Consider the following 27,082-nt stretch of genomic DNA (forward strand, 5'->3'; position numbering starts at 1 on the left):
CTGACCCCACGCTGGACACATAGTAGGGCGTCATAAATGTTCCTTCTTCCCGTTTTTGTCACCAAATCTGATAGAGCTATCTGCAGCCCCGCACCAGCCCGTGACAGCTGTTGGGCGATCGGTGAGTTTTTTGCTTTGTTTTGCTTTTTCTTAGCACACAAGCCCTCCTGAGAACAGCAGCCAAGGCAAGGCCAGGAAGCTACCGGCCGCAGGGGGCGGTAGAGTCGCCAAAGGCGCTTTGCACTCCTGGCCCCGTAGCACCCCCCCTCCCCGCCCCCGCGGGAAACTCTGAGGTCCCCTCCTACTGTAGCAGGCTACAGGGGTCACTCCCGAAGGCTCCGCGGCCAGATGACCATCTGGCTTCTGTAGCCTGCTTTCCTCCTTTCTGTTCAGATGGACAGCGAGTGGAGTGGAGGATTGGTGGAGGAAGAGGATACCTGCCCCCTGCGGCGCATTGTGTAAAGTGCCATGCCAGCAGAAGGCTTCCCTCGTTTCAGTTCGAATCCCAGCTCTGCCACTTCGTAGCTGACTAGCTTGGCAAGTCACTGACTTCGGTCTGTGGGGTGGTTGTGAAGTTGAAAGGAAACACATGTAAAGTGCTTATTCCAGTGAAGATCTGGAAGACCTCCATTCCGTTCCAGTGCCTCCCCTTCTCCCCAACTCTAATGAAAGATAAAGATTTGAAAGTGGGAAGCAGGGAATCAGAGGGAGGGATATATGGCCACTAGATGATGCCCCCAAGCCCGGCTAAAAAGGCAGAGGAGGAACAGGGGTTCAGTTAGCAATCAATTATTTCAGCACTGTTCTGTGTTTAAGGGAAACGTTTGCAGCAGTGATTTTAGTGACGCCACTTGATAGTCACAAGACAGTCCAGGTCACAGCCCCTGTCCTTGGGGCTGCAGTGGAGCCCTTCTCTCCATCACCTCCATTCCTCACAGGTACTTCCTAATTTACTTCTCCCTGCATTCTTTTCTCCCCCTTTCCAAGTTGCCACATTACGGTTGTTGTTTGTTTGTTTGTTTGTTTGTTTACATTTGTGGCGAACACGCATTGGGTTCCACTCCTCCTACCTTATGTCTCATCAGTGCCTAGCACAGTGCCAGACACAGCACTGTGGCTGTTTACATGTGGCAAAGAGATGTCCTGGGTAAACTCTTCTGGAAACACTGTGACTTGAGTGTATACCTTCGGAGTTCTACAGAATCTGGAGCGAGGACTCCAGTAGTGGCACCCCAGGCACTGTGGGTTGAGGTAGTAGCTTTAGGGTAGGGGTTATTCCTTTCCTCCTGAAAGCCCTCCCTCTGTAAGCCTGCCTGGAAGGGTGTTGTTCCACTGCGGCTGAGGCTTCTGCAGTCAATTAAGAAGAAAGCCTCTTTCCTAGAGGACAGAGGCCCTGGCCAATAAGAGGGTGAGTCACTGTCTCAGAGTTGAGCAGAAGAGGTGGCGCTAAAGTGGCAATGAATCAGTCCAAGATGGCAGGGGGAGATTACCTGAGTGATGGTGAGCAGGGGGATGAAGCCGAAGCCTGAGCCCTTGGGGCTGGGGCTAAGTGATAGAGTCTCTGTATACAAATGCATACAGTCAGCTCCTAACCCACCTCCTCACTTCCACTCCAGCCAAGTCCCCACGGATAGCCCTGGCAGCCTTCTTAGAGGAGGAAGTAGAGTGGAAAGCACCCTTCTTGAGGAGGGTGTTTGGGTTACCTGGGTTCCAATCCTGACTCTGCTACTTGCTATGTGATCTTGGGAAACTCTTTTCCTTCCTGTGCCCAACACCAGAAGGAAGTTAAGGGGGCAAGGGGCTCTGTGCCAGGCCATGTACTAAGTACTTTACTGATGTTATTTCACACACTCTTCCCCACAGTGCTATAGGGTGAGCATTTACTGCCCTATTTTGCAGTTGAGAAAACTGAGGCTAAGTGATATTTAGTGACCTACCTTCTCACTAATGTGTCATGAAGTACTTATGTATTTATGCCACCAAGGCAGTCACTATAACCCAAACCAACAACCCGCCGCTTTTCTGCCTAATTTGGCTCCCTGTGTACTCAGGTTCAAATCATGTCTTCCAACTGCCCCCAACACTGACCTGTGCTGCTTTCCTGGCAAGGTAGTTGGCTCTCTGAATGGGTTTCTCTTTTCATCTTCTGTGACACCCACCCACCGGCAACTAAAATCTTTCCCTGGTATATCAATCTAAGATCCCACATTAGAAAGCAAGCATCACCAGAAAGATGCCCCCCAATATCAGTGCCATGTCACAAACGTGTGGGGAATGGCTGCAGGATGCTGCAGCGAGGAAGGGGAGCAGAGCTGCAGGGCCAGAAGGAGGGGCTGCAGAAAAATCAAACAGGGAAGAGAGAGAGAGAGAGAGAGAGAGAGAGAGAGAATGCCAAGGACAATTTGGACCAGCCTCAAACTGCTGCTCCCTCCCTTTCTCCCCCTCTCCTGATCTGGTGCTCTAGAATGTATAAAGGGGCAGTACCCAGCCCATTTTCAGCAGGAGGAGAGGGAGAGATCCTCTTCTTCAATGGAAAGGAAAACTGCCCTGAGCATTCAAATTACATTCCTGTGTTGGGTAAGATTTATTGAATTGCTGTAGGGGGAGGGGTGGGAGGAGGAGGAGGAGGAGGAGAAGAGGGCATCTTCCTGGTCGTGATGGTGGCAAGGTGGTACTTCAAGTGAAAAGAGCGCCACCAGTGCTGCAGCTCTAGGGCCAGAAGCTCTCTCCCTTTGCTAGGGAATAAGACAGACTTGGCCACTGGGCTCCTGGACCTCATTTCCAATGCAGGTCCCTAAGAGCCACATCCCAGAGCCTTTGGGGAATAAGTCCTTGTCTCCCTGGGCTGCCCCAGTATCTGTGTTTGCCTGCAGGCAACAGTTGCCCTCTTTCCTGTCCCCTCCCTTTCCTTCCTTGTCTCCTTTGCCTAGGCTCTGCTTCCCACTCCTTCTTGCCAGGTTCACCCATAGACTCTGGCATTTTTGACTCTCCTCTTTCTTTTCCCTTCCTGTCCCTCTGCAAGTCAACAACAACACCCTCCCTTTGTCTATTTACTTTGTCCAGAAGAGGAGAAAATCCAATTGGGTGGGGGTGTAATTGCATATTTGAAATTCTCCCCACTTCAGAGCTTGTGTTTATAACCCCGCATTACCTTTGTTGCATCAGATGAGAATATTTAGTACTTGTGAATAATATATTTTTGCTTGGCTGAATAGTGATTTGTATATACCATTGCTGGGCTGCAGATGAGAAGGGAAGCAGTTTTTGGAAGAGGTATTAGAAGGTAAGATGGTTTGGACAAGTGTGGATGCCTTGTGATTTCACCAGGTGCCAAGAAGATAGAAAAAGAAAGGTGAAGACTATAGTTGTGTGTTGTGTGTGTGTGTGTGTGTGTGTGTGTGTGTGTGTGTTGCAGGGGGGGGAGGTTACTGAGACCATTCTCATCCAGGTGGGTAGAGGACTTTGTGAAGTCAGCTTCTGTTTGCCCTTGCACTGGTCTTTGAACAAAATGATCTTTTTGTCTCTGAATCTTCAAGGGCAGAGGTCCTGGACACGATGGGAAACAAGGAGCCAGAAGAGTGAGGCAAGGAGAGGAGGAGGGTCTTCCCTGTGCACTCCCTGTGTGCAAAGGGCCAACAAGAGATGTTCCGTGCCCTCCAGTGCCATACAAAACAGGGCAGAAGGGAAGCGATGAGGGGTAGCAAAAAGTGTGCTGAGCTGGGATCCAGGAGTTCTGGGCCTTCTTCTTGGCTCTGCCACTAATTATCTCTGTCTGCCCTTTGGTAAGTTTCCTAGCCATCTAACCCCTCACCTCTGCCTTTCTTTCACCTGTAATGTGAGGTTATGTGGCATGGCCAGGGGAGGGGAAATTTGCAACACTCAGAGGAAAGGATCCTTGGGCTGAATCTTGAAGGAGAGATCAGCGTTGAACAAAGGGAGAGAAGATTGTGGGGTACAGCAAGAAACAGTGGGAGTAGCCCAGGGAATTTAGCAAACAGGTATGCGTAAGGCACTGAGCTGGCTGCCGCCTGGAAAATTGCTATGAATCACCCCTGCCCCACCGGGGAAGGCTTTACAGAGAGTGGGGGAATTTGAGCGGCAGAGCTAAGCGCTCGCAGAGCCTGCAGCTTGTCCCAGGACGGGCCGTGGCCGCGCCGCACGACTGACCAGCGGGTCTCGCAGCCACTTATTCCCTGGCCGGACCAGGACAGTCGCCAAGAGGTAGTGCTGGGGCAGGGCTCCAGGGGCCTGAGTGCAGCCCACTGAGGGGTTAGAATGGGAGGTGAGGGCTCTCCAAGCGGAGGACCCGACGTGAGGGAGGGAGGGAGAGGAAGCCCGTGAGTGCTGCACAAGTTCCAGGTTTTCGCGTTCAGTGCTCAAACCTGCAGCACGCGAGCAAGATTTAATGTTTCGAAATCTCGGGGGAGAGGTAACCGAGAGCGGTCTTTGCGCGCCGCGGGGCTTTGTGTAACTTTGCAGCTTCTGCGCTATCTCGAGCCACACAAGGGTGAGACGCGCGTGGCGCACCCCAGCCAGAAGGCCGTGCTCTGCAGCCCGGTGGCAGCCGGAGGCCCAGGACCAGCCTCCAGAAGCCGAGGGTGCAACGTCCGCGCCGCCCCCGCTCCACCCCCTCTGCGGTCACCGAGCTAGGGGTCAAGGGCAGAAGGTCCAGCTGGGGCTCCAGGAGCGGGAGATGGGAAGACCTGTTTAGACCCTCCACACTATGGTGCCCTTAGACCTGCGGAGGGGCGAGGGGCGCTCTCTCTTCCCAACTGTGGTCAGAGGCAGTGTGGCCCCTGTCCTGGAGTTGGCGAAGTCCTGTAGAAGTATAAAGGACTCTGAAAAATTGATAGCTGTGTTTCTACGGTGCTCTTAGATAAACAGGATAATAATAAATTACGCCAGTTGTGTTTGGGCTTGGAGATGGTCTCAGATTTTCCCAAGGCCACTCAGCTGCTTAGTAACTAGGCAAGCTTCCTGACTCCTGGTATAGGGTTTTTTTTTCTTTTTTCACTGCATCACAGCCAAGACAGTGACCTAATTTTGAAGAGGGGACAGATAGGTAGTTAGACAGACAGACATTGATATTTTTTTAAAATATGGTTATTTTAATGTAGTTTTAAAATACCATTCATAGCATGACAACTACCTGGGAAACATCTCCCACAGCCCCAATTCTCTATGACAGCCACTCAGACAGGATTTAGAAGAAGAAAACTGGCAGAAATTGGATGCTTGTTGGGGGAAGATGCAATCAAAGGAGAAGAGAATCAGGTGGGGGTGGGGGAACAAAGATGGGGAAGAGGTAGCTGTCAGCACAGATTGTGAGAACAACTTTATTCTAAAGGTTTCCTTCCTAGGCATCTGTCCAGATAGTTTGGGGGAGTGTCCCCATTAGTTCTCTGATGCCCAGTCTGGAGAAGCCCCAGCTGTGGTCTGCAGGTACAAATGCTTGATGGCAGAGTCTTGTTTCCCTCCTTCTCTCTGTTGTAGTGAATACATTCTGTGTGTGTGTGTGTGTGTGTGTGTGTGTGTATAAAATGCATATGCAAAAGAGCTTGAGAATGTCTGTGAGAGTGAATGTGGGTGTCTGAAAGGGAGTGTGCCTCCAAGAGGGGGGCTTGGGGTGGCAGGGATGTTGAAAAGAGGGGAAAAACGAATCAGAGTTTACTGAAAACCCACAGCTGAGTAAGGGTCTTCTTAGTGCTAGTGGACCTGAGGAAATAGTCAATTCTTAATGTTCCTTAAAGTAAAAAAGGAGAGGAAATGGATTTAAATTAGGAAAGAATGACATTAGACCCATGGGCCTTTCTTGATAGTCCTTCAGATTCCTGACATTAAGGTGACCTCCAACTCGGCTGCAAGATCCCAAGGGCAGAAACTAGGGCTTTCCACTTCAGATGGCTCCCCACTTTCCTCCACCATCTGTAGCATGGATGGCTTGCACACTGTGCTTCAGAAGCCAAAGGTAGGGACTAAATCCCTTTTGTGGGTCAGTTATCTTTTATCTACATTTTGCAGCCTAGACTAGCCCCCATTCCCTCCACACACACAGTTGCCTTGCATCTCTGATCATCGAAAGACCTAGTGAAGAAACACCTTAACTCATCCCCTCTGAAAAGTGTGTGCTTCCTGCTGACAGGGGGTGAGTAGCCACCTTTGCTTTCAAAGGATGGTGTGAGGGCATTCTTCAGTGGGGATGCTGTCTGCCTCATTCCAGAGCACTTCTCAGTCTTCCTCTCAAATTTCACTTTCATATATATTTGGGGACAATACCTCACCTTGGTGCAGCACTGTACCCTTTGGAGAATTATTTCATTCCACCCTGTCTTTTATTTAATCTTTACCACAGTCATAGCTAATAGGTATCATGATTCTTGTTTTGCAAGGTGATGGAACTGAGGCTCAGGAAAGTGAGATAATTTGCTACAGGTCACTTGGTTGGTGAGTGTGTGAACTTACATGTGGCAAGGCTGGGATTTGAACCCAAGTTCCGGTCCATATCTCAGGACCTTTTCAGGATGGCATGCTGTCAGCTTGGGGGTAGGCTAGGATGAGGGATGCGGTGGGAGGAATACATAGGGTTTTTGGTGCCTTTTCCCTCTACCCACCTGTTCTCTATCTTTTTTAATAGTCCTTTCCTGAGCCTTCTCTCTCTGTCTCTCTCTGTCACTGTCACTCTCTCTGTCTCTTTCTTTCATCATCATCATCATCATCATCATCATCGTATTTACCTGTCGTATCTATCAATTGATTAATTGATCTATCTAATCTACCTTTATTACCATTTCCCAAGAAAAGTGTGTATAAATGAGACCTCAGAAATCCAGCCACCTTCTTAGGAAAGAATTCAGTCTCAGTTCAGACTGTCCCAGTCTCAGGCAGCAGCTGAACACCAAAAAATACCATGGTTTAGTGGGAAAGGAAAGCCTGGCCTGAGGATAGGTAGGGACAGCTGGTTCCCAGATCATATTCCTCCATGGTGTTTTTGTGTAACCTCAGGTAAGTCACAACCTCCTCAGAGTCCTAGTTTGTTGTTATCTGTAAAATGGGGAAACATAATACCCACCTCCCTCCTTCCCAGGGGTTGTTATGAGAATAAAATGGCATGATTCATTTATCCATGAATCACGAAGAGCTGTTTCTGTTTTAATTACAAGACCTTTATGTTCTCTCAAAACCCTCGAAATTTATAATCCTATGATTCACCCAACAAATACTTATTGAACACCTACTGTGTGCTAGGGCCTAGAGATAATGGACATTTTGAAAGCTTTGAAGAAAATGAAAAGCACAAGACAAGTTAGACATTTAAAAAAATGTACCTCCTATTGATGGAACATCTTATTTTTTTAGTTTTTCTGCCACAACATAATAAAAGCAGCAACCAAAAGAGGGGGAAAAACAGCAACACAGCTTGTGATGCCAGCGCTATTACGCACTCTGACACATCCTGCAGATAATAGTGGGAATATCTATATCTCGTTGTATTTGATGTCACATCACCTTGTTTACACTATCCTTTGGGATGTTTACAGCATAAAGATTGCCTCTCACCGTCCTGGGCTTGAGTTGTTTCTTCAGTCAATAAAATTTAAAAAGGGCATCCCACATTCTATACAGTGACTACCATACTTATTTTACAGAGATTGTAATTTGTGGTGGTTGTCTGCCTTCAGATATGACCTCCCCTGGCTTATTGACTCACACTTTGATTATATGTCCATTCTTTTGATTTCATTAATTAGCTGTGCATTGTTTTGCAGCTATTAAGAGTAAAGGTGGATGGAGCAGTGGAAAGAGCCCCAGGACTGAGAAGAACTGGGTTCTTGTCTAGATTCTGCTGTCAAATTGCTGTGTGGCCTTTGGCAAACTTGCATCTCTCTCTCTGAGCCTCAGTTTTCTAAACTGTAGAATGGAAGCTTTGGACTAGGTGATGGCTAAGGTCCTTTCTCTCTGTGATCCATTCTAATATACTAAGCAATTCCTGAAACATTCAAGAATGTGTGTCAGAAAAGCCAGAAGTTTCCTCAATATACTTTAACAGTACTACCTCCAGTTTATGAGCTTCGGCTATGGCATGATGAGCTGACTCCGCGTATAGAAGAGCACTGCTCCCAAATTTAATTATCTTGGGGGCACCATCACAGCGTAGGATAAAATGAGCCATTTTGTTCATCACGACTGCAGCCTTTGCCAAAATGGAGGTTATGGGATAACAACTTAAAGGCTAACTCATTAACACTCAGAGATGAATGAGGTAATGTGCCAGCAGACCAAACTGGTGCTCAAATATTTTTATCTGGAGACCTGTATCTCTTTCCCATATTGTGATACATTAACAGGGATGTCTTTATCTATTGTCACTGCCTGTAGACATTTGAATAACATAGACACAATGCCTGTGGGGCACTCACGCTCATGCACTATCAATTTCTCAAACTCTGAAGCGCCATCAAAAGCTTGGAGCAAAATTCTGATGGTGCCATAAAGTGCCTAGGTTATAGGAATTCAAATGATGGCATCCGTGAAGTCCCCTGCTTTTTTTTCTCATAGGTGTTTACTAGTGAGTGCTATGCCATCCCTAACTATTTGATGGGGACAGTGGAGTAAATTAGTCCTCCAGATTGTGAGGGCTGTGGATTTATGCCTAGCTGAAAGCATTCCTGTCCTCACAATGTCGAAGAGGGTGACCTTTCTGACGTTAATTTGTTTCTCCATCTGTGCCATGCATTTCGGCAGGATGTGAGGAACAGGCCTGATGATACCCAAATGTGTTTCCCCCTTTTGTATTTCTGGAGACTTGCTCTGGGTCTCCCTCTGGTCTTTGTTCAAATTCTCTGTTTCAGCATCTGCTAATATCCTAGCCCCTCTACTGATCTACATACAATTAATTATGCTTTCTATTGCCAGTGTCAGTGTAAAATTGGATGGTTTGAAAGAAAAAGAAATTTTGAGACATATAGGCATTTTGCTAACCTGAATAATAGCATTTAAAAAATTGATCTATGCAGTTAGTTTTCCTATTTTGTAAGATGACTTTTTTTAAACTTGACCCTGAGGCTGTTGGAGACAGAAGAAGAAAGACCTATTCCCAACAGTCTCCCAAGATCTCTTTACCTGTTTTAATTTAATTCAAATTTAGTAGAGCTTGAACAGAGTAAGACTTTGTATGCATTGATACAAATTCTAATTTTATGTAATTACTTTTGAAACCTGATATTTTCTCGTAAACTCCTTTGCAAAGAACCTTCAAGATCAACGTTTTTATTAAAAACCAATGCTAAATATCACGCATGCATTATTCATTTATTCTCACACAACTGCTGAAATGGGTACTGCATCATTTTCCCATTTTATATAGGAAGTCACTGAAGCTCAGAGAATTCAACTGATTTTCCTAAGGTCACACAGCCAAGATATTGTAAAGCTTGGCTTTGAACTGCATTCTGTTTAGTTCTGACTCCAGCGGCCCCTGCAGATACATGTCTAAAGACTTTGTTTTTGCAAATGTCTTGAATTCTAGGCTGAAACTGAGAGGCCTTGCTTTCCTCTTCTGTCTTGTATATTTTTTGATGCCATGGTCACTTCAGGCCAGCCCTAAGGCATGCTGAAAGGGGAAGAGGAAGACACTTTGGAGCAGGAGAGGTCTCTTGGCACCTTGTTCCCTGTGAGGAGCCTCCTTTTGTACTCAGCTTGGAAAACCAAGCCTGAGGACAAGTATTCAAATCTCAAGAACCTGTTTCTGTGTCTCTTTTGGTGTTGAAACCTGCTTACTTGCCCCCCCCCCCCCCATCTGCTTCCTGTCTGGGCAGACTGGCCTTCCTAACTCTACTTCTGTCCTGTATTCTTCTGGTGGCTTGAGAGGGTTGAAAGCAAGCAAGACAGTGTCAGTTTTGCTGGCAGAATAGCAGCATATGATTGCTCTTAAGTTTAGCCCTGTATCTTTGAGCAGGAGGCAATGACAAACGGTTTATTCTAAGGCCTTTGATTTCCTTCATAATTGTAAGCATCTAGGCTGACTCATCTCTCAAAGGCTTTTCTCTCTGTCTCTCTCTTTTTTGGCTGGTGTTGTTTTGAGATTTTCTTATTTGTTCTTACCTTATTTGGGGGGGGGGAGAGGGATAGATTTTCATCTTGGTTTCTGGGTAAAAGAACCAGCTATACTCTTCAGATGACCAGATCTGGTAAGCCTTGGCAAGAAGAAATAGCCGCAACTTCAAAGCAGGTACAAATATGCCTGAATTGGGGAAAGGGAGAGGGGGAGTAACCTCAAAAAAATTTAAGCAGAGCTAGGCTGTATGTGTCAGGATGAGACCCTTGGCTAATAGGGTCTGGACCAGCTATTGTGAATGGGGGATCACTAGGGACTTAGTCTGGGACTGAGGTGGGTGCTGTGCATATGTCTTTGGTTAAAATGATCATCTTGTGGACAAAGTTTGGTGGTTGGGCTTAGGCATTCAGTTTGGGTCCAGGGAATGTTGCTTTGGAGTTGAAGGAGATTTAAAAAATCCATGCTAAGGATTTTTCTTCCTAGCTCAGTTCAAAAGCCATAGAAAGACTCCTCGCCTTTTCTCATACTGCACTTCAGTTATCTGGTAAGAACTTATTTTTGATAAGCGTGACTTTGGCTATTAAGGAAAGTGGGCAAAAGAGAATTTTGGAAACAAAACAAGGGTGGGATTTTGGTGGGTTTGTGGGTTTGTTTGTGTGCTTGTTCTGGACAGAGCTCATTTGTATAGATTGTTGAATGATAAACGCCTACCTGCTTTTCCTCTGTCAAAGCCACATTACCTGATCTTTGGGATTTAAGCCGCCTACTCAACTATAATATATAGAATATTACCGTAAAACTCCATGGCAAAGGGGAGCTCCAAGACATGGCATGTGACCCCTTCCCTTATTGTCAAAAGGGGTTCCCTATGTCCCAAATTATCTTCTCTATCAAGAGCCAGAATCCACACACTCACCCAAACTATAACCTTTGGAGCTGTCCTAAATTCTATCCTTCTTATTACAATTCCCCTAAGCTCTGTCAATTCTACCCATAGAATCCTACCCCAGCCCCAGCCCCAGTGACACTGGCTTGTATCAGCATCTCTTTGCCTCTTGGCTGATCTACCTACTTCAGACTCTCTACTCAGACCAGGCTTTTCACTGCTCCCTGTGATTTTTCCAACTGCAGCTCTGACTCTGTCCCTCTCCACTTAAAACCCTGCAGTAGTTCCCTACTGCCTTCAGGAGAAAGTCCAGTTCCATAATATGGCTTACAGGGCCATTCCTCAGTTCATGCCTGCTTATGCAGATTTATCTCCTAACATCCCCTTTCTACAGCTTTAAGAATATGACAACCTCTCTCCCATCTCTTTGCCTTTGCACAAGATGTTCTCCTTCTGGACGGCCCCCCCCCCCCCATCTCCAGGCAGACTTAGATGTTTCCTCCTTTCTGCTCTCACAGTACTTTGTTTATATCTTGGCCATTGACTTCTCACAAGGTTTTGTAAATTGTTACCAACCTGTGTATCTCCTTCACTGCACTGTTAAATCCTTTATGAAAGGAGTAGTTTCATTTGCCCATAGTTGAATCTTTAGTGCCTGGCACAAAGTGAGTAATTAATACAGAATTTTTTAAATAAATGAATGAATGAAAGAACAAATGAGGCCAGGATGTGCGGGGAAGAATGCTGTGTGGGGTCCAGAGAGATCCCCACTGGGGGATCCTATGCAGCCTGGGAGCAGCAGTATGGGATACTGGGAGCCATGGAGAAGGGACATAGAAAACAGGTTTGCCAGAACACTAAGACAAACTTCACTCTGATCACCAGTTCTGTGTTGGGAGGAGACTCACTAGAAATGGCCAGGAAATGATGTTTGTTTCTTTTGATACAAACTGATGGTGTTTTCATGAAAAACATAATATAATCAAGTCTCACAATTTTTAGTAAATAGAGAAAAAGCAAAGGCAAACAAAATCCTACCACTTAATAAAGATGCTGTTCATATTGGGGTGCATTTCTTTCAGTCTTTTATTTTTATGCAGATTTTCCTTCACATGGTTGTAATCATAATTAACACAATCCTATATTTTGTATTTGCTGTTTAAAAGCTCTTTGTAAATATCACTTTAATGATTTCATAATTTTCCAGACTGTGGTCCTTCCATAATTTGTATAACTAGTCTCATTACTGGGCTAGCTTTTTTCCCCTAAATTTTTTCCTGTTATGGCTCATGTACATATGTTTTTGCCTGTCCGAAGGTAGATTTCATTAGGACAGATTCCTAGAAGGGGAATTACTAGGTCAAAGGGCCTGGGGATGATTTTTGGCTCCATACTTATGTGCCCCGTTTGCCTTCTGGAAGAGTTGTACACATTTTCAGTGCTCCTAACCTAAATGAATGTGCCCATTTCATCCAGCCTGGACAGCACAGAGTATCACCATTAAATGAACTCTATCAATTTTCTAATTAATTGAGGGAAAATATTACCTTATACTTGTCTCAATGTACATTTTACAATTGTGAATAAGGTTGGTTGGTTTTCTTTTTAATCTCTTTTTTCCTCCTTCTTTCTTTTTTCTTTACTTTCTTTTTCTTTCTGTCTTTCTTTTCTTCTTCTTCTTCTTCTTCTCCTCCTCCTCCTCCTCCTCCTTTTTCTTCTTCTTCTGCCTAATTAGGTTTTCTCTTTTCTGGACTATCGGTTCAGGGATGATTTTTTTTTTAAGTTGGTTTTTTTTTCTTCAAATAAGCAACCAGAGGCAGCTATGCTTGAGGGTGAAGCCGCCTCCCAGTTTTCCCTCCCCCTTTACCACCCTCCCCCCCATAGCTCCTTCCACCAGGTCCAGTGACAATTGGATGATGCAGCCTTGATATCATCCGATTCCAGAATGGGTGGCTGCATTCCTTTTCTGAAGGCAGCAAGGACACTGTGCCCCAGAATCATGCCCCCTTTGCTGTTGTTGTCCGCCTTCCTTTTTTTAGTGAACGTCCTGGGAGGAGCCCCAGGAAACAATCCGGACCGCAGGACGAAAATGATATCAATACACAGTCTGTCGGAGCTGGAGCGTCTGAAGCTGCAAGAGACTGCTTACCACGAACTCGTGGCCAGACATTTCCTCTCTGAATTCAAACCTGACCGAGGTGAGCCGGCCCCGGAGCGTGGTGTCCCCGCCTTCGAGCGAGCGGACCCCCGGGCAGCACGGGCCGAGTCTGGGGTCCAGGAGGGTGGGAGGGGCTCCAGCCTGGTGTCAGCCCCGCTCGGTTCCCCTGGAGCCTGGACCACCGAGGAAGCAGGAGTTGAAGGGTTTTGGTTGAATTGTGGAAGAGGTCAAGATTAGTTGAGTTGGGTGGAAGCCTGGGGGCTTGAGGGGGCGGTCAGACAGGCGGAAGGCAGGGACAGACAGGTGGACAGAGGGCAGGTGAAAAGACTGACGCACCAGGTGCGGTGTGAGGAGTCAGAGCGAGGAGGAGGTGCAGAGGGACCCTTTGAGAAGGGACCAGGACGCACAGAGACGGCGTGCTCGAGAGACGGCGAGTCCGGGGAGATAGCGAGACAGCGAGAGAGACACGCGCCAATCCGGGCACAGAGCGGGAGGGCGGTGCAGGCGCGGGAGCGTCGGCGGGAGGTGCGCTGCGATCGCTGCCCCCCCTTCCCCCCCACTCAGCCGGCTGCGGGTGAGCGAGCGGGACGAAGCCCTGGATGGGGCCCGAGCGTGCAGGGGGCTGGGCGGCCCCGGGGAGGCGGGAAGGGGCGCACGGGCCGAGGGGCGCCCCCGTGGCAGAGAAAAGTGCGAGGGGCGGGGGGCGCGCCGGGCGCGCGCGGCGGCCGTAACCTGGGGACGCCACGCGAGGGACGAGTAGACCCCGCTGCGGGGGTCTGAGAGCCGGGACGGCGCGTGTCGTCGCTGCCAGGGCTGCGGTGCGGGGAGCCGACGGCAGCCCGGGCGCGAGCGCGCCCACAGGAACTTGGCGACCCCTACTTGCCGCCGGGACGCAGGCGGAGCCCCTCCCCTAGCCTGTTGCACGGCCGCGGCGCCCCAGAGTCCGCAATGTGTGTCTGAAGCCCTGTGCGGAGCTGCTGCTGGTGCGTGACACGGGGCGCGCTGCGCACGAGGCGCCTCCGATCGTCTGATTCGGTTAAATTCTTGGAGTCTCAGGGGTGGTAGATGGGCTTGGTCCCGTTGTCAAACGGGGAAACTGAGGCTGAGAGAAAGCAAAACACTTCCAGCGGGCAGGTCGGAGCTGTTTGCTCCACCCCCTCCCCCGCAGATCAATACATTGCGATGTTTTCATCATTTATCAAATCCTATTTGTGTGAGTGTGCGTGTCTTTTCTTTTTCTCTTCCCATAGCTCTACCTATTGACCGTCCAAACACCTTGGAGAAGTGGTTTCTGATTCTGAGAGGACAGCAGAGGGGTGAGGGGCTCTCGTACTTAGGAAATAAATGGGGCTTTACCCACCCCCCACCCCCCGCCATTGTGTCCCTGGCTACTGGAGACTTGGCGGTGCCCATTGTTTCTGGGGGTACTCAACCCCGCCCCCCCAACCTCATAGGGGATGTTTCAGGAAATGGCGCACTCGCTGCAGACGCGGGGCGGTCCCAGCAGATTTCCCTAAGCCTTCCCCGTGGATCCACCCCAGACAGTCGCCCAGAAGAAACTGCCCTCATTGCTTCAAGGCTGTCACCCCCCTGGCAGGACCTAAGGCAGGGATCCCGAGCTCCGTCGGGGTAGTGGAACTGAGTGCTTCTGTCAAACCACTGCAGGGTCTTTTTGGCTCCCTCCCCAGGGAGGGGCGCTGTGGGTCTGGAGGGGTGGGGTTGGCTGCAGGCGGTTGCTTAGAGGAGCGCTACAGCCCCTGCACTTCCTCCTGATTTAAGCGCTGCGGAGCGTTGACGTGTCTCATTCTTTCTCTCCCTGGCTCCCCAGTCGTATCACTCAAGACGTTTGGCATTCGCCTGGAAGAGGTCCTGGTGAATGAGCTTACCCGCCGCAAGCATCTTGAACTAACAGCCGCGATGCAGATTGAAGAATCCACTGGTCAGGCCTCGGGACGTCGTCGGGGAAACGTGGTGCAAAGGATGTTTGGCCGCATCAGGCGCTTTTTCAGTCGCAGACGGGATGAGCCCACCTTGCCCCGGGAGTTTACTCGCCGTGGGCGTCGAGTGAGTTGAACCCTCCAAGCAGTGGCCGTCCCTGAGGTGTCCATCGATGCAGGGCGGGAGGGTCAAGGCCTGCGACCTCAGAGGGAGGGAGAGCTGAAGAGAATATGTGTGTGTGTGTGTGTGGGGGGGTGTAATTGGCTTCCCACGGAGAGAAGGTCTCCTGTTATGAATGTGACACAATCCCCAGGAAGGTCCAAAGTGACCCTCCTGCTCCCCCCCTTTAAGATAGTTTGGGTTTCTCCACAGGGTGCAGTGTCCGTGGACAGCCTGGCTGAACTGGAGGATGGGGCCCTGCTGCTGCAGACCCTGCAACTTTCCAAGATTTCCTTTCCGATTGGCCAGCGACTTCTGGGATCCAAAAGGAAAATGAGCCTCAATCCGATTGCTAAACAAATCCCCCAGGTTGTTGAGGCTTGCTGCAGCTTCATTGAGAAACATGGTAAGGGGGCTGAGAATGATGGTTTAATCAAGGTAGGAGGCAATTAAAGGGCAAGAATGGTGTTCTAGAAATGGGTAGAGAAAAGAGGACATAGGGTGAAGGGTGGGAACATTCCCCTGCCACCAGCTGGGGCTGGGATTCAGTTGGGGAGAGGGGAAATGCCATGGGGAAGGGGACCAGAGATACTTAGCATCTCCTGGTCTTTTCTTTCAGGCTTAAGCACAGTGGGAATTTTCACCCTGGAATACTCGGCAGAGAGAGTGCGTCAGGTAAACTGGCTCTGTTTACACCTATGTTCCTTGAGTGAGGAAAAACAGGTAGGGGTGTCTTCCCCATAGATCTGAGTGGAGTTTCATGCCTGGTGGGGGGGATCAACGTCTTCTTTCTAGCCCCTCAGTCATGCCATATTGCCAGCCACCTCCACTGAAGCTTGAGACTTATGGAAGGAAATGCCAGGAGGGAGCATGTGATGGGCAGGGCAGAGGGTCCATGTCTTCTCTCCCTTTTTTCTAGCTCCGTGAAGAATTTGATCAAGGTCTGGATGTAGTGCTGGATGACAATCAGAATGTGCATGATGTGGCTGCACTCCTCAAGGAGTTTTTCCAGGACATGAAGGACTCTCTGCTGCCAGACGATCTGTACATGTCCTTCCTCCTGACAGCAAGTGAGTCTTGTGCTGTCCCTTGTCAGGCAAGGAGGGGAAATAGTATGGGGGGGGCGGTAGGGACAGAGGTCTGGCTGCAGGACCCCAGGGAACTAAAACAGAGTAAACATCAGAAGATGAAAACACCTATCCAGATTGCTTTCCCTAGATCTCTTAATAGTCCATTGTAAGTCTATTGTTGGGAGATTTCTCTAGAGCTTCTTGAAGCTGTGTGTGTCCTCCCAGGGCAAAGAGGAACCTAGGTTCTGTAGAAGGGATCTGCTTTTGATGGGAGCACTTCTTGCTTTCAGGGCTCCTGAGCTCAAATGCTTTGGGAATGAGCAAAGACAAGATGCTTGGGTACTTCCTCCATAGCTCTTCCTCAGTTTTCAAGCATAATCACATGTCTTTTGGTATCAGGCTGCTGTCAAGGCTAGCCCCCTGAGCCATCCACTGCTTTCCTTCTTCTAGCTCTAAAGCCACAGGATCAGCTTTCTGCCCTGCAGTTGCTGGTTTACCTGATGCCTCCCTGCCACAGTGATACCTTGGAGCGTCTGCTGAAGGCCCTGCATAAGATCACTGAGAACTGCGAGGACTCCATTGGCATTGACGGACAGTTGGTAAAAACCTGTGGAGAATGGTAATGAGAGCTGTAGTAGGGGACATGTGTGGGAGTGTATGAGAGAGACACAGAGACAGACGGTAGGAGAAGGCAACAAGAACAAAAGGAGACATTCATATTTGTGTCATTTCCATTACTGCCTCAGAGTCGATCACTTTCTGCTTTCCTTTTTGTAGGTTTCAGGCAACCGTATGACTTCCACCAACTTGGCTCTGGTGTTTGGATCTGCTCTCCTGAAGAAGGGGAGATTTGCCAAGAGGGAGTCCAGGAAAACAAGACTGGGGATTGACCACTATGTTGCTTCTGTCAATGTGGTCCGTGCCATGATTGATAACTGGGATATCCTCTTCCAGGTAAAGGGAGCTTTTGGACAAACTTCCTTCATAGCTTTCTCCTATTCACAAGGCAAGTGAGGGTCATACATGCATCCCTGACAGTAGCCAAAGCAGGCAGCCACTAAATCTTCCAGAAATTCCTCCTGCATTCAGTGGTCATGGTATCTTCAGTCCTGGGTACCTGATAGAGAGGAGTATAAATTTTAAAATGTTGTGTAATAAAGGCTAACGTTGCTCATTTTACCCTCAGGTGCCTCCTCATATTCAGAAGCAGGTTGCTAAGCGTGTGTGGAAATCCAGTCCTGAAGCCCTGGATTTTATCAGACGCAGGAATTTGAGGAAGATACAGTGAGTGTTTTCTTGGTTTGTTTAAGCTTAGCCTGAAGCAGAATCTCCTATGGGGGCTTTCAATCCAAGACCACCGTCATGTTAGGCAAACCAAGTATGAACACTGACTTGCTTTTTCAAATTCATTTCCACCCAGGAGTGCACGAATAAAGATGGAAGAGGATGCTTTACTTTCTGATCCAGTGGAAACTTCTGCTGAAGCCCGGGCTGCTGTCCTCGCTCAGAGCAAGCCCTTTGATGAAGGTCAGTTCCCTGCTGGAGGTCAGGCCCTTGCTGAAGGTCAGTCCCTTGGTGAAAGTCAGGCCCTTCCTGAAGGCCAGGTCCTTGGTGAAGATGAGCCCCTTGAGGAAGATGAGTCCTCTGAGGAAGATGTGTCAGGCCATGAAGAGCTAGTATTTGAGTATCTCCATCAAGGAGTAGTCTTTGGGGAAATTCAAGGTCTTGAGATCCCAAATGATCTTGAGATTCAAGGCCCACATCTTGAAGGCATACCAGAGCTTGATGAAGAAGAAGATGATGATGACGACGACAACGATGATGATGACGATGATGATACCCTGAATTTTGATGATCTTCCTCCCCTTGAAGATATTCTAGAACCTGATGATGAAATTCCCGAACTCATTGAAATCCCAGACTTTGAAGAAATACCATATTTTGATATGGTCCCAGACCCTGAAGGAGCCCCAGGTGTGCAAGAAATCCCAAATCCTGGAGAAAACCCAAACCACGACCTTGAAGAAGGGCCAGATTTTGAAGACAACCAAAATCTTGACCTTGCAGGAATTCCCTATCTCGATGTAATTCTGAACAATGAAGAAGCCTCAGATACCGATGAAATCTCAGACCATGCAGATGCTTCAGAACATGATGAAAACCCAGATTCTGAAGAAGATCCCAATCTTGAAGAGGTTCCGGCTCTTGATGAAATCCCAAATGATGTATCCTCAAATGCTGAAGCAATTCCAGGCCACGAAGAAGCCCCAGAGGTCAATGGGATTTCAAGTTCTGATGAAGACCTTGATTTTGAAGAAGTCCCAGCTCTTCATATGTTGCCAAGCCCTGAGGAAGCCCCTGGGGGTCATGAAATCCTAAATCATGAAGAATCCCCAGAGGTTAATGGACTCTCAGACCCTGAAGAAGACCCCAATCTTGAAGAGGTACCAGCTCTTGATGGAGTCCCAAATGATGAAGAAACCTCAGATACTGAAGAAAATCCAGATCAGGAAGAACCTCCAGAATTCAATGGAATTGCAGGCTCCGAGGAAGGCTCCGACCCTGAAGAGGTCCCAGCTCTCCATGTGGTAACCAGCCCTGAAGATGTCTCTGATTTTGATGACATTCAAGACCAGGAAGAATCTTCAGTTACTGAAGAAATCCCAAGACACAAAGAATCCTCTGATGTCAGTGGAATCCGAGACTCTAAAGAAAACCCCCGTCTTGAAAAAGGCTCAGTATTTAATGTGGTTCCAGAGCCTGGGGATGCTGAAATTCACAATGAAATTCCCAGTTCTCAGAAAGACCGAGCCAACACTTTTGAAGAGGATGAAGTTACCAATTTGGTTCCAGAGCCTGAAGATGTCTCCATTCTCAACACAATTCCAGACCCTCAGCCAGACCTTACCGTCAGTCTTGATGAAATCATGAATGTGGAGGCTGTCCCAATGCCTAATGATCTTGACTCTAGAGAAGTTTGGAGTCCAAAGGCAATAAAGTCCCACAAAGAAGATGCAGATGTTACATTTCTTGTAGATACCACCCTCCTTAAAAACAAGTCTCAGCCTGGCCAAGTGATGGACCACAAATCCTCCCCAGAGTCATTGATGACTGACACCTGCTTTCTCCCCTTCACGAAGTGCTGTAAGCTTCCGGCTCCAGCTTTGTTACTCATTTGCTTAGTAAAATTAGTCAGGCTGGTTGTAGGGTGGTGGTGGTTGTTAGGGGGCCGCCCTCTTCCCTGCCTGCCCGGTGGTATTGTCCATTTGCTGTAAGCACGGGGTATCTGTCTCACTCTTCCTGTTCTCTAACCCAGCCCTACCCCCACCACCTTCTACAGGGGGCCTAGATTTAGAGATATGTGTTCCACTGTTAGGCTGCAGTTTTCTTAACATGTCAAATAGGGATGATCTTTCCTACTCTAACTTCTTGCTTCGTATTGTATTTGAAGTGCAAAATTAGGTCTTAGTCCCTTGCGTGCTGTGCAAAGTATGAAGTCTGGAAACATTAAGGAGTTAACACTGTTACTATTTTCCAGGTTCCTCTGAGGAGCCAGCTGTGCCTCCCGGCACTGCCCGTTCCCATGACGATGAGGAAGGAGCGGGTAACCCCCCCATTCCGGAGCAAGACCGCCCATTGCTCCGTGTGCCCCGGGAGAAGGAGGCCAAAACTGGCATCGGCTACTTCTTTCCTTAGATGTTTTTCCTTCTATAAGGTGCCGGACAGGGGAAAAGGGTGGGGGTAGACCTGGGATGTCACAGGAAACATTGAAGAAACGTTGAGGGTAAAGATCTGAGGGTAAGAAGGATTTCCACCTGATGCTCGGGTCAGGCTGAGAATTCCAAACACACTGCCAGCCCCTTCACCGGGGAAGTTTGGTCTCTTCAGCTAGTAAAAGCAGAGATGTTTCTGTGTCATGCCCAGGCTCCCTGGTGCTACCTTGCCTTTCTCTTTTACCCCTGATCCTGGCTTTCCCACACTACAGCCTGTCCTTTAATTGATGTGACATTTGTGGTAAACACCTTGTCCCAGAGAAGCTCACAAATCTCGAGGTGCTTTCCCTCCCCCCAAAAAAGGGAATTGCATGTTTTTCCTGACTTTCCTTCCCTCCTCCCAAGAGCTCAATTGCAAAGGCCCTCAAGAGGCATGCTAGGACGTCATTTCAGGACTGACAGCTGACAAACAATTAACGCTAAACCATGTGACACCAACTCATAGCCGTGTCCCCACAGCAACTCCACCGCCTCAGGATTTTTTGCCCGCCCCAAATTATTTAGACCAATGGCTCATCAAATAGCCACCCCCAAAATTCTGTGCAGTTTTGCTCAGGTCACGCTAACAGGGAAACCTCAAATGTAAGCCTAACTAGCCTTCTGGGGTCAAAACTTAGAGGAAAAATTTGATTTTATTACCTAGATCTGTTTTACAGACAGCTGGAGTTCACACCCTGCTGTCAGCAAAACAGCTAGTTAGGTAGAGACACATAGTTCCAAGTAGTTCAAGTCACCTGATTCCAAACGTTCTTACCTATCGTCTCTGTAGCTCCTCTCTGCAGGACGGTACAAATTTGCGGGACATGCTCTGGTAACACGCAGATATGGGTTATGTATGACATCCAAAATTATAGCTGATATTGAGGGGTAACAACTGCTAAGGTCCACAGAATGAAGAATGTATTGTATTGAGGGATAGAAATTGATCACACAATGGGTAACAACCGCAGAGCTCGAAGATTTGTGATTGTTAAAACTTCTCTGGCATTTAATCATTAATAAACATCTGTGTTGTGACAGCAGCATATTCATGGCTTACTGTGTGTGTGTGTGTATGCGTTTAATTTGAAAATTGGATTGGTGAGCTGGGAAGCTCTGACTAGAGCTGAAGGGGAAAGAGAAATAGGGAAGAGGAATAAAGGAGAGGGGGTGACATGGAATAATGGGATGTGGGGGAATGGACTAAAGCAGGGGTGTGTAGAATAAAGGGGAGGGGTCATGGGGAATAAAGGAGAGAGGTGACACAGAATAAAGGAGAGGGGGTAGGGAATAAAGAAGAGAGATGATTGGTAATAAAGTGTTGGAGGTCAGAAAGACAAAAGGGGAGGGGTTATGGGGAATAAGGAGGAGATGATGGGGTATGAAGGGGAAGGGTGATGTGGGATAAGGGGGGGGTGATGTGAGATAAAGGGATGGAGGTAATGGGGACAAAATGGGGGTGATGGGGAATAAAAAGCAGAGGTGATGGAGAATAAAGAGGCGGAAGTGATGGAGCATAAAGGGGAAGGGTGGGCGACATGGAATAAAGGGGAAGGGGACATGGGATAAAGGGGAGGAGGGTGTGGAGTAAAATGGAAGAAAGGGGAAGTGCTCTAGTTGAATAAAGAGAAGAAAGGGTTAAAGTCGGATAAATGGTTGAGAAGGGATGAAAGAGAAACTGGAAAGAATGAAGCTTAAGAGGAGGGCCTCTAAAGGGAAAAGGAGGGGGATAAAGGGAGAGATCACTAGATGTTCTCAACTGAGAAATCCCCTTTGGATTGGTGAAAAATGAAAACCTGAAAACATCTGGAAATACATGATTTTCAGGGCAAGAGAAGAACGTGTTGCTGTTTGATTGACAGGACCTCCAACCTTTCTCGAAAACTTAAGACTTCATGACATGCTTGGAAATTTCCCGTGTCAGGCACAGGGCCCCGGGAGAGTGAAACGTTGTGTATTATTTATTTTTGTACACTTTGCTTTAGGATATTTCCTCACATAGAGTTTTACAGAGAGCAGAAATGTAATAACATTGGGTCCCTCCCATAATAATTATCATAATTATTATAATAGTCATTGACATATATTGAGTTATTCCAAAGTGTCTGACACTGGGTTTGAAGCTTTACATGCATCATTTTATTTAATATTCACAACTCTATGAAGTACATGCTACTGTAATCCTCGTTGTTTCCTGGAAAACAGTGAGAAACAGAGAGGTCAAATAATCTCCCCAAATTAAACACCTGGTTAGTGGAAAACAGCCAGTCTCCAAAGCTCGGGTGTTTCACCACTAGATTACCCTGGGCCATCCATTTTAGAATTCTTCCTCTGACAAGAAGATGCTTTGTGATGTCTTGGGGGAGTTATTTGAATGGGATTTGCACTTTTAACAAGCAAGGTTCACCCTCCTTCCTCATAGGTCCTTTCTCTCTAGATAGAACAAGCTACTAGACAACTGTGCTAGCTCATGCGGACCCTAGTGTATGCATCTAGGGCCCATATGTATTAAAGCCAGTGGGAAATGTAAAGCTCATTTATTCCAACTCTGTTCTTATATAAATGGTCACACAAAAGGTTTATATTGGCAAACAGCTGACTTGAGGTTAGAGATCTGGATTAATATTCAGACAAACCTTCTGACTGCCATTCCAGAACTTTACAGGGCTAAAATAGTAAAATGTGTCCCCAGAAGAGTTTGCCTGTACTTTCCCCACTCAGCTTAAAAACCAACCAATAAACCAGATAATAAGCAGGAAAGCTGATTGTTTCAAAACATTCCTTTTACTTCCAGGCCTTCCCTGAAACCAGGTTTTTTCCCTGATCCTATTGTTTCCCTTGCATTCCTCCCCAGTGCTGACTGCTAACCAGAGGGTTTGAACTGAGAGTGACAAATGGATGTGGGCATTATCCCCACTCTTCCCCATACTCTAAGGGAGATCTCAAGAGACTTCCTTGACACTCCAAGTCCTGGTCTCATCCCAGGTGGCCTTGACAATATCCACACAGAAGACCCATCCTGCACAGCCTGGTCTCACCCTCACCACCCCGTCCTTTAACTTCTTAGTGCTTCAACCAATCACTTGGCATCACTGGATATGACTGGATTTCTGAGGGGTCAAGTTCAATATCCCATTGTGTCTTGAATCTCCTAACAGTGGCTGGGTCCCACGCATCTGCTATTTGGCTGCATTGAGGTGCCTAGTGCCTCAAGCCTTTCCTTTCTTCTTTACTTCTTCCCTCATCCAGCCAGATGTCAGGGGATAACGATTTAGAACTGACCACCTCTTCAGCCCTTTGCCCTCCAAATACCACACCTGCACTAGTTAGTCTTAGGTTTGAGGTCCTCTGAACATCTGATCTCTCCAGTCTCACAATAACCACTGTGAGAGACAGGAGTAGCACTCCACATATTGGTGCTTCTAAGAGTTAGAATTTCCAGGCTCAGCTGGTCCCTCAGGCCAGTCAGTAATGCTTCACGTGCCCCAGGTTGTCTTCTTCTCTAAATCTCCACTCATTCATATTCCATTTCTACATCATTCCCCTCAAATAGCAGCCCTATTCACTTGAACTCATCTCAAATACATCCTCTCTTCTGCTTTATACTGGTTTACTTTCCTTTTTTCTAGTTTCTTTAGGTAGGAACTTAGATTATTGATTTTCTCTTTTCTGGTGTAAGCTTTCAGTACTTTGCGGTGTACCACAAGTTTGATATGTTGTATTTTCACTCTGTTTAGCATATTTTTTTTATTTTCCCTTGAGACTTTCTCATTGACCCACAGATTATTTAGATGGTTAGTTTCATTTCCAAGTGTTTTGCAAGTTTTCTGTTATCTTTCTGCTATTGATTCATAGTACTGCTTGGCTCACCTGATGTAGGTGGGACTTCCATTTGATCTAGAGGAAGGATGAGCCTTCCTGGCCCACGTTCTATTGCTAAAACGAAGCTGGTGTTCAGGAAATGGCAGGCCGGGGTCACCTTTTTCTGTTGGATGAGAGGTCATAAGATGTCCTCATACTGTGCTGTTTCTCCAGTCCTGGGATCCCAAACCAGTACACCTTCCTCTGTCATCTTTCAGAATTCTCTTTTGGTTTGCTCTGAAGTTATTTCCAGGCTTTATAGTAGGTATTTCCAGGCTTTATAGTAAGTTGTATTTAGTAGGGAGGAGCCTGGGGGAAAAAGGTCCATATGATCTCGTCCTGAGCATTAGTCTACTGGATATATTAAAAAAAAAAAAACTTATTTAGATATAATTTCCATATCATACAACCTATAATTTAAAGTGTATAATTCAATATTTTTAGTATATTCAGAGTTGTGCAACCGTTGCCATAATCTAATTGAATCCTATTTTCACTACTCCAAAAAGTAACCACATACCAATTAACAATCAATCTCTATCTCCCCCTTGCCCAAGCCTAGGCAACCACTAAACTACTTTCTATCTCTGCAGACTTCTCTGTTCTGGGTATTTCATGTAAATGGAATCATACAATATGTGATATGTTGTGATTGGCTTTACCATGTAGCATATCATTTTCAAGCTTCATCCATATAAGAGCATGCATCAGTACTTAATTCCTTTTCAATACCAAATAATATTTTATCATATGGATGTACCATATTTACTTTGCACGTACCTACTAAACAATGATGTTGAGCATTTTTCATACACCTCCTCCCCCATCCTTTGGTCACGTATCTGTCCAAATATTCTGCCTACTTTTAACTGATATTTTTGATTGAGAGTTGAAAGTTCTTTATACATTCTGGACTTTTTTTTCCAGTCTGTGATTTGTCTTTCATTCTCTTAACAGAATCTTTTCAAGAGCAGAAGCTTTTGATTTTAAGAAAGTTCAGATTATCATGTTAAAACATTTTAGGATCTTACTTTTGGTGTCATTGGTAAAAATTTTTGCCTATTCCCAAATCACTAAGCATTTCTCACAAAGTCTACACTGCAGCGAGGAGATGAAGAGCCTAGGGTTCAAAATTTAAGGAGGATCTCACTTGCAAAGTTGTGCAAGTCCCCGAGAGTGAGGAGATCCTTCAATTTTGCACACTAGGTCCCCCTCTCACTTCATTTTACTGTTTTCTGTTATGTTTATTCCAAGAAGTTTTATAATCTTATTTATCTAGTCATCAGTTGAAGGTGAAATGGATTGTTTCCCCTTTTTCTTATCATAAATAATGCTGCTATGAAATTTATGTTCAAGTTTTTGTGTGAAGATATGTTTTCATTTCTCTTAGGTATATATCTATGAACGGAATTTTTGGGTCATATGGCAATTCTATTTTTAACATTTTTGAGAAACTGTCAAACATTTCTTTTAAGTGAGTGCACCATTTTACATTCCTACCAGTGATGCGTGAGATTTTCAATTTCTTTATGTCCTTGCCAGCCATTTTTATTATGTCTTTTTGATTACGGCCCTCCTAGTGGTGTGAATTGTTTCTCATTGTGGTTTTGATTTACATTTCTCTGAAGTCTAGTAATGTGAATCAATGTAATACAAATATAAAAATTATATTTTTAGTTTTTCTTTTTCTGCCTACAATTTATTTTGAGTTGATTTTGTATATAGTGTGAGGTATGGATTAAGCTTCAATTTTTTTCTTCCACAATATCCACTTTATTGAAAAGACTATAATTTCTCCATTTAATTGTCTTTACAACTTGGTCAAAAATCGATTGATCATTCATTTTGTGTATATTTCTGCATTTTTCTCTGATGGCTCTATTTGTTTACTTTCATGTCAGTACCTTCTCTCTTGATTGCTGTAGATTTATAATAAATCTTTAAATTTAGGAACGAAGGTGCTAATTTTTCCCCATCTTTATTAAAGATATAATATTATGTAGATTTAAGGTATACAATGTGATAATTTTATATATATATACACACACACACACACACACACACACACATATATATATATATATATAGTATGCAAAGTGTTTACTGAAAAAAATTAGTTAACATATACTTTACCTCAAACACCTGGTGGTGGGGGGTGATGAGAACTTTAAAGCACTACTCTCATAGTAGCGTTCAAGTATACAATACAGTATTATAAACTGTAGTCATCATGCTATACATTACATCCCTGGAACTTACTCATTTTATAATTGAGAGTTTGTACCCTTTGACCAATAACTCCTTATTTCCCACCTCTCAGCCCTGGCAACCACAGTTCTACTCTTTGTTTCTATGAGTTTGATGTTTTTAGATTCTACATATAAGTGAGATCATACAGTATTTGTCTTTCTCTGTCTGACTTCTGACTTATTTCACATAATGCCCTCAAGTTACATCTGTGTTGTTGTAAATGACAGAATTTGCTTTTTTAATAGATTTCTATTTCCGTCTTTTATATATAATATAATATGTATTATAGATATTATATATGTACTATATATTATATATGTATTATATATTGTGTATATATTATAGATTATATGCATTTTATATTATATATGTATCATATATATATTTTTAGTTTTCATAGTCTTGTCTTTCTGTCAGACTTATTTGTAAGCATTTCACATTTAGAATATTTACCTCCCCACCGGAAGAAAACTTATACACATTTGCTGTCACTCGCCATCCATCTTTACCCCTCAGTCTTAAGCAATTACTAACCTAAGTTTGGTCTCTATAAATCTACCTGTTGCAAACATTTTCTATAAAGGGAGCTTCACAATATGTGTCCCTTTGTTTTTTTTTTGTTTTGTTTTTTTTTTTATTTTTATTTTTTAATATATGAAATTTACTGTCAAATTGGTTTCCATACAACACCCAGTGCTCATCCCAAAAGGTGTCCTCCTCAATACCCATCACCCACCCTGCCCTCCCTCCCACCCCCCATCAACCCTCAGTTTGTTCTCAGTTTTTAACAGTCTCTTATGCTTTGGCTCTCTCCCACTCTAACCTCTTTTTTTTTTTTTTTTCTTCTTTCCTTCCCCTCCCCCATGGGTTTCTGTTATGTTTCTCGGGATCCACATAAGAGTGAAACCATATGGTATCTGTCTTTCTCTGTATGGCTTATTTCACTTAGCATCA

The 27,082-nt window shown here is 45.9% G+C and overlaps 1 protein-coding gene across 2 annotated transcripts in view; it reads left to right on the top strand.

Moving 5' to 3' along the window:
* The window catches only part of ARHGAP36 (Rho GTPase activating protein 36), a 31,015-nt gene extending 9,967 nt beyond the window's left edge, over positions 1-21,048 (top strand). Inside the window, exons 2-12 of one of the 2 annotated variants that reach the window (XM_049644292.1) lie at positions 12,980-13,138; positions 14,349-14,414; positions 14,927-15,162; positions 15,409-15,601; positions 15,815-15,870; positions 16,115-16,265; positions 16,716-16,864; positions 17,043-17,219; positions 17,452-17,549; positions 17,686-17,792; positions 19,804-21,048. In XM_049644292.1, coding sequence (XP_049500249.1) covers positions 12,980-13,138; positions 14,349-14,414; positions 14,927-15,162; positions 15,409-15,601; positions 15,815-15,870; positions 16,115-16,265; positions 16,716-16,864; positions 17,043-17,219; positions 17,452-17,549; positions 17,686-17,792; positions 19,804-19,961 — 1,550 coding nt within the window. In that variant the 3' untranslated portion in view covers positions 19,962-21,048. Of the gene's footprint in view, positions 1-12,885; positions 13,139-14,348; positions 14,415-14,926; positions 15,163-15,408; positions 15,602-15,814; positions 15,871-16,114; positions 16,266-16,715; positions 16,865-17,042; positions 17,220-17,451; positions 17,550-17,685; positions 17,793-19,803 lie in introns of those variants that run through there. The other variant, XM_049644291.1, reaches the window with a different exon arrangement.
* Positions 21,049-27,082: the final 6,034 nt, after the last annotated feature.

Source organism: Panthera uncia, chromosome X (assembly GCF_023721935.1).
Source record: "Panthera uncia isolate 11264 chromosome X, Puncia_PCG_1.0, whole genome shotgun sequence".
Classification (NCBI taxonomy): domain Eukaryota; kingdom Metazoa; phylum Chordata; class Mammalia; order Carnivora; family Felidae; genus Panthera; species Panthera uncia.